Source organism: Pinus tabuliformis, chromosome 1_1 (assembly GCF_031772625.1).
Source record: "Pinus tabuliformis cultivar Carrire ecotype Pingquan chromosome 1_1, CPIR1, whole genome shotgun sequence".
Lineage (NCBI taxonomy): Eukaryota > Viridiplantae > Streptophyta > Pinopsida > Pinales > Pinaceae > Pinus > Pinus tabuliformis.
The window spans coordinates 221,940,061-221,947,789 of NC_142297.1; the positions used below are offsets into that span (position 1 = coordinate 221,940,061).

Here is a 7,729-nt window from a genome sequence, read left to right on the forward strand (position 1 = left end):
TTGTCTGTTTAAGCGGAAAAAGATTATTTTCAAGGTTTTGCGCCTCCCAATACATTCGATAGAACAGATTCTATTCTAAATGAATAGACCCCCGATTTTTAAGTGGCATTGTGTTATAAAACTCGATGCACGTGGAAAAGTGCAGGAGGGAGAGGTTTTTTGGCACGCAGTTTGAGACAACAGCTTGCAGAGAGGCATTTGTTCATTTTGTCTGAATTGGACAAATTTTATATGGTTTCTGTCCTTCTCGATGCCACAAACACAGTGGTTCTATCTGTTTCTCCATCTGATTTCTCCTTTTCTCAGCCTTTTTCAGTATGGAGGTATAAGACTCCTTTTTATGTAACTGATGATTGCATTCTCCTTTTTCATGCCATTTAATGAATGAAGGCCTCCCCATTGATTGAGCAGGGCCCGGAGACATAGTCCAAGTTGGACGAACTTCGTTATCAAGTCTTGTTGTCTTCTAGACTTCATGGCTTATGTGTTTCTTCTTCTTCTTTCATGTGCACATTAAATTTCTGTGGTTAAGTTGCAATTTTCACATGTGATTCTTTTGATACATCTATAAGCAAAAGATCCCTGGATCACTTTACCACAATCCAAACTTGGACCACTAGGCCCTAAACCCAGACTTCTCCCTCAGGCTTTACCGTGTATCCTACAAAAATCGGTCAAGGGATTCCTAGGCCTCTGGGAATGGAACTTGAGACCACCTGCGCCCTAGATTCCGAAATCCATCTGGCAAACCAAAACTCAAAAACTAAATAAACATCCCAACATACGATGGCATTCGGAAAAAGGAAAGGCTAGGTTGAAAACCATTGTCATAACCTAACAAAACCATGCCACTGACAGCAAGAAAACCATACACCAACATGCAAAGTCATGCATGTCCAAACCAGCTAGGAAATCACACATGCAAAAGATTATTTGCAAGTATTTATGTTGAAGCTACTTTATCGCACTTTCCTTTCCTTGATCCTTTCTTTCTTTTCCTTTCCTTTACTTGGTTTTCCTTTCCTTTGCTTGCTCCAAACTAGAGTGCTTAAAGACTCTAAGTGACCAAGAGTGTGTGTGAGAGAGAGAAAAATGAGAGATTTCCAAACTTGAATTGACAAAAAGTTACACTGACCAAAACTTGCCAACTGAACCTGAGAAACCTTTTTATTAATGAGGCCTCTAATTTCTTCATTTTCCATTATTTTCCTTTATTTTCCTCCTCACATGCAACCTATGACCTTTCACCTTACTTTTCTCCTAATTTCATTTATTTTCATAAATAAATGTGCCAAAAATGTATTTTTTTCCTTTTAATGCCTTTGTCTTAGCCTTTGCCAATTTTCCTTAGCCAAAACTCACATCCAGTGATGCCCACTAGGATATCCTTGGCCAACATTTAGCTTGGAATAAGTGTCCCTTAACCGTGGTCTTATTTTGCCTTTGTTAACTTTTATTACGTGAACGTTTCACTAGGGCTGTAACAGATATGGTCAAAATGGACGGAATGTACCCATGGTATTTACCATGGTATTTTCCCATGGGATTTTCCTATGGTATTTTCCTTCGTTTTTCGAGGGAAAATAATAAAATAAGGTTTCTAGATAGTCTATCAAGCCTATTAAAGGGGATAGGAGCTAGGCATTTGGATCATCCTAAGTTGTCTATATGTTTTGTCTTTGTTGAGAACTTGGCAAGGCAAGTTCCAGTTTGATCCTAGGAATGAAAATCCTGTGGGTGTAATTGTTTGGTGGATCCATCCAAGGTCCACGATTGTGCTTCAGAGTTTAGTTCGTCGATTCTTTGTTGAGCAGTCGTCTTGCCATACATTGTCCTATAATTATTTATTAAATAGAATGGTTGTTACTTCTGGTTTAAAAAATTATTCAAACACTTATCCCTTGGAGATGGATCTTTATCCATGTCATAAATTATAATAAGAGATTCCCCCAACACAATGAGGGAAGAAACTTGATTTTCTTAGGCAAGAAGGATGCCTTGTAATAAGCCATAGGCTTTTTTTTAATTATTTGTAATCTTTCTCAAATTCCACGAGTACTGTAAGACTTTTATTTCAAGAGTGTTATAGATAACCCTTCTTACCACCCTTCTTATCTCTATATATAGAAATATTCTTATTTTTTATTTTATTAAAACCCATAATATATAAAAATACATACATATATACTTGAATTTTTTTTATTTGTTTATAATTTTTAAAATTTAAATTATATATATATATATAAAATGAGTACTAAGTTTTTATATTTTATTAATTTGTTACCAATATGGATTATTATTATTTTAATTTATATAATATATTAAATTTTAATTTAGAGTTGTTATTTATATTTAGGTAAATATTTATTTATTTTGGAATAAAGTTTTCACGATTTTAATTTAATTATGAATGGTAGGGATTTAACTTTTATAAAATATTTATGAAATATTTTTAATAATAGTTAGGATATGATTTTTTATAAAAATCAACACAAGGTTATTGCAAAAATTTTCGAGTTGTCAATATGTGACTCATATTTTTTTGGATCAGAATTTAGTTATACAAATTTGAGTGAGAGCATGATTTCTTATAGTTTAAAATATGTTTTTAAATACATAAATAAATTAAACATTCTAAAAAAAATTTAAGATATTTAAAATTTGCAAAATTATTAAAATTAGCTTAGTCATATCAATTAAATGAGTGGTAAACATAGATTGACAACAATTCATAATAAGCATCAAAACACTTACCCCTATTAAAAAGAGTCTTATAAATTAAAAAATAATTATTATATCAATAATAATAATTTAAAATAAAGTTATAAATAAAAATTAATTATTATATCAATAATAATAATAATTTAAAATGAAGTTATAATTTAATTATTTTTTATGATCTTTTTAATTTTAACAACATGAAATGTGTAATGTAGTAAATTTATTGATGCCTTTTATAAATTAATGTCTATAAAAAATTACCAAAAAATTAAGTTATATATGTGATTTCTACAGAAAGACTTTATTTAATTAAATTATATAGTTGAAATAAGTATAAAAAATATATAGTTGAAATAAGTATAAAAAGTATTAAGATATAAGTTAAATATATATACATTTAAAAAAGACATGTCTTTAAGTGTTAAGATTCATCTCCACTTTATCATAGAAATTTTTAACTTTTGAATATTACTATGATTTATCAAAAAAATATATATATATATATATATATATATATTTATAATAACTTTTTAATTAATTAATTATATTGAAAAAATAATTTCACATTTAAAAAAAATCTATAATACCATGCTTATTTAAAAAAAAAAAATAAAAAAATTATAATTAAAAAATACATAATTTTTCACTTATAAACGCAGCGAAAGACATTTAAGCGACATTTACCTGCACCATCGAAGTTTCCCGACCTTTTCCTCTGACAACATCATTTAATTTAAGGCTCCCGGCCGATTATATTGAATAAGTCCACGCCAAAATTATTCACCCAATAAAGAGATATTATATTGCAATACAACAGGAAGTTGCAAATCGCCGATCATATTGAATCAGTCCACGCGAAAATTCAGCCCTGCACCCATTAAAGAGATATTATATTCCAATACAACTGGAAAGTTGCGATTGCCAGATAAATTGCCAGTCAATTGGGTACCTATTTCGTGGCTGCAATGCAACGCGAACCTTTGGAGTGCGAGAGAAATTGCCAGGTAATTGAATATCCATTTCGACGAAAATTCAGGTATCCATTTCGCGAACTCTTATGTAAGGGCTTTTATTCATTTTATCAGACAATTAAACAACAACAGAGAAGGGCATATCGCTGCATTGCAGTTTTGTTTAACCGACTGGCAAAGTATTGAGAGATAGAGTTACAGACACAGCCTACCAAAGGATTGGTGACGACTTGAAGCAACTGGTACCCACTTTGCACTTGTAAGCTCAACCATACGAAAATATTGGAGGTGATTATTCCCAATCTCTTGCATTACTTTTTTATTATTTTGCATCCATGGCATCTTCATCCAACTACGCCTCCACCTCCACGGACGATGACACCAACTGCAATCAGTATGATGTCTTCATCAATCACAGAGGCCCGGATGTTAAGAAAACCTTTGCTAGCCATCTTTACCATCGCCTCACGGATCACCGATTGCGAGTTTTCCTGGATCAGGAAGAATTGCAGAAGGGAGATAATTTAACTCCTCAGATAAAAGACGCTATTAGAACCGCCTCCGTCCATATAGCTATTTTTACTACCAATTATTGCAAGTCACACTGGTGTTTGGATGAACTGCGGCTCATGGTCAAGTCGAAACGGCAGTCGGGGTCAACCATTATCCCCGTCTTCTATAATGTGAAGCCTTCAGCACTTCGCTGGACGGAGGAAGACAACGGAGTGTATCCTCTACCTCTCTGCATGTTCAGGCCCCGCCGGTGGTGGAAGGGTAAATTTGGAGTGTATGCTCGAGACCTCCGTAATCTAGAAGAGAAGAAAACATTTGACTCGCAATCTCGTGAACAGAAGCGGCGATACGACTCGGGCACTATTCGGAAATGGAGGAAGGCTCTTTCTGCTGTTGCGGATATAAGCGGTTTCGAACTGGACGCGTGTGGCCTGTGAGACCTCTAATTATTTCTGTTAGTTCATCTTCGTTTTCTTATTTTGTTGAATTCCAAGTATATTGGGCTATTTTCTTGCTTACTATTAATTTTATTCTGGTTATTATTCAGTGACGAGGGGCAGCTGTTGGTTGATGTCGTGCAAAGAGTGCTGCAAGTGGTTCGAAAAACACCCCTGAATGTCTCCAAATATCCGACTGGATTGGATGACAAAGTAAAAGAATTTGAAGAAACAGTGTTATTGAAGCAGCAAGAAAATGGGAAGGCTAGGGTTGTAGGAATTGTGGGACTTGGCGGGATTGGGAAAACCACCCTTGCAAAACATTTCTTCAACCGTGAGAGATCAAATTACCCTGGTTCTTGTTTTTTATTTGATGTCAGAGGAAGCTCTTTGAAGTCATTACAAAGTACACTTCTTGATGAGTTAACTCCGTTGTCTGAGAAAATGAACAGCACTGATGAAGGTATAGAGAAGATTAGAATGCATCTCCTTTACTCTCGTGTTCTTATCATTTTAGATGATGTGGATAATAGTGATCAGCTGGATGCATTACTTTTACCAGCTAGGGATGTTCTTAGTTCCAAGAGCTTAATTCTAATTACCTCTCGCCACAAGGACGTACTCACAAGTTGGGGAATTGAAGAATTATCTATTTACAAGCTGCAAGGCCTCAGTCGACATGATTCCACAGAGCTCTTCTGCTGGCACGCCTTCCACCAACCTTGTCCGGTTGCAAGATTTCGTGACGTAGTTGATAAGTTTGTGAATGCCTGCAACGGATTGCCGTTGTCTCTGAAAGTCATTGGGGCGCTTCTTTATGGGGAAAAGGATCTTGAGAACTGGGAAGAACAATTGCTCAGATTATCCAAAATACTTCCCAGGGATATACTAAACACACTGAAAATTAGTTACGACAGCCTTGCAGAAGACGAGAAGCAAGTATTCTTAGACATCGCCTGTTTCTTCATAGGGGAAGACAAGGATACAGCCATCAGGATATGGAATGGATGCGGGTGGTCAGGAAAGCTGTGCCTTCGGAAGCTAGATGATATGTGTCTAGTGGAGCTCCATCGGAAAAAGTGCAGTATGTTGAACCCTGTCTTGGAGGTGGATGGGAAAGAATGTATTAAAATGCATGATCAACTCAGAGACCTCGGAAGGTATTTGGCCGAGAGAGAACCTAGACGCCGTCTTTGGCACCAAGACTTCAACCTTTCGCCAAATTCACCGGTAAGTAGTTGAAGTTTTAGACAGCCTTTCAAAATTGCTGTCCTCTGTGAAATTCTGAATTCTTGAACTTTGCAAGGGTTTCAACATTGTTTCTAACAGTTTCTAGAGAACAATTTAGGTACGTGGAATCACAAACTTTGCACAGTGTAGTTCTTCGATTAAGAGCAACGAACAGCTAAGAAGCTTGCAGCTGCTTAGAGCTGAAGGTTATGTAGATCTGGATGAAGTATTCCGCGCCGGGCACTCACAAGAGCTAATATGGTTCCACTGGTCTAATTGTCCGTGCTCTTCCTTACCTTTGGGGATTCCAACAAAGAATTTGAGGGTTTTATGTATAAAGGGGAGCAAATTGAAAACACTGTGGGAACATGAATCTGAGGTAGGTAGTCATGTAATTTATTGACAAAAGGATGTTTTTCTTTTCCTTAATTGTAAAAATTGCTTTGGTTTGAGTATTTTGTCTTCTTAAGCCACAAAGCACAGAAATTTTGATATCGAGGGAGCATTGCAGGTACCTATGCAGTTGAGAGAGTTGTATGTCGCATCTGATGACCTGTTAAAGATTCCAAGCTCCATAGGAAAGCTGAGGCACATCGAGAAGATTGTACTGGAACCTGACGAAATTCTTAAAAGATTGCGTCTGCAAACTTTGCCATCTGAGTTCTATGATCTGAAGTCCTTGAAACACTTGGAATTAAGGAGCTGTTCGAACTTGAAGTGGCTTCCAGATTGCTTTTGTAGATTGACGAGCCTTGAACATATTAACTTGTATGAGTGCTCCGATCTGCTGATGCTTCCAGATGACATTGGGCAGTTGACTAACCTCCGACATCTTTGCTTGTCCCATTCCCAGTTGCAGACATTTCCAGACTCCTTTGGGAATCTGACTAACCTTGAACATCTTGACTTAAAATTCAACCAATTCCACAGCATTCCAGCTTCCTTTGAGAAGTTAACGAACCTGCAACATGTTAACTTTTCCCATTGCAGTGATTTGAAAATAGTCCCAGATTTTTTTGAGAAACTGAAGAACCTCCAATATGTTAATTTGTCCCATTGCTACAGTCTGGAAAGGATCCCATCTGCTTGGCTGGCGAAGGAAATAAACCTGGAGATTAGGACTTTCATGTGCAACCTTTTGATGAAATGGCCTTCCAATATACACCCCCCAGGCCAATACTACTACAAGAATGATGATCATAAATTAACGTCAGTGTTTTCGAAGCATCGCCATTCTTCACCAGGGTACAAGCATCATTATGAATCTTTAAGGCCAAGGTTGCGCAAGACTGGCTTTTAATTGTTTCATAATTGAAATATTTGTGGGATAAAGATCTTGTGTAATTATTAGTTTAGTTTAGGTTGAAGATCAAGATTATAAAATTTAATTTATTCTTTATTTTATTATAAATTTTTATTTTTATGGTGATGTTATACAGTTTGAGTGGGGTTGCTTAATGGTTAAGAGCATGTGTTTCCTCATAAAAAATTAGAGGACAAAGTATGTATGCTTTAGTAGATTTAGAAACAAAGAGATCTCATACACCAATTTGATATCTAGCTTGGTTATGATTTTAAAATTGGATAATAATAATATAATCATATATAAATTGTGTGAGATTGAAAATTTGTGAAACCTTATAAAAATAGAAATTAGAAAGAAAAACAACGATTTGTAAAATTATAAAAAACTTATTTAAAATAATATAAGCATTAAAATATTTTATTTATTTTTCCTCCATGTGGGCAAGATACGCATCTACTTATTCTAATTTCATTGTGGGGAAATGTTGATCTACTTATTCTAATTTCATTGTGGGAAATGTTGATAGACTGGTAAATATTGGTTGCTGTTCT

The 7,729-nt window shown here is 35.2% G+C and overlaps 1 protein-coding gene across 1 annotated transcript; it reads left to right on the top strand.

Moving 5' to 3' along the window:
- Positions 1-3,505: 3,505 nt before the first annotated feature.
- On the top strand, positions 3,506-7,241 carry LOC149212343 (disease resistance protein Roq1-like). Its single transcript, XM_089391823.1, has 4 exons — positions 3,506-4,638; positions 4,753-5,872; positions 5,991-6,251; positions 6,384-7,241. Exons 1-4 carry the CDS (start codon positions 4,028-4,030, stop codon positions 7,170-7,172), a joined length of 2,781 nt encoding a protein of 926 aa, XP_089247949.1. The 5' UTR covers positions 3,506-4,027; the 3' UTR covers positions 7,173-7,241.
- Positions 7,242-7,729: the final 488 nt, after the last annotated feature.

Excerpts from the sequence above, each read along its gene's own strand:
- LOC149212343 (XM_089391823.1), top strand. The coding sequence starts at position 4,028 with ATGGCATCTTCATCCAACTACGCCTCCACCTCCACGGACGATGACACC. Across the intron at positions 4,639-4,752 it reads GAACTGGACGCGTGTGGCCT|TGACGAGGGGCAGCTGTTGG; the intron begins GTGAGACCTCTA and ends GTTATTATTCAG. Across the intron at positions 6,252-6,383 it reads TGTGGGAACATGAATCTGAG|GTACCTATGCAGTTGAGAGA; the intron begins GTAGGTAGTCAT and ends GGAGCATTGCAG.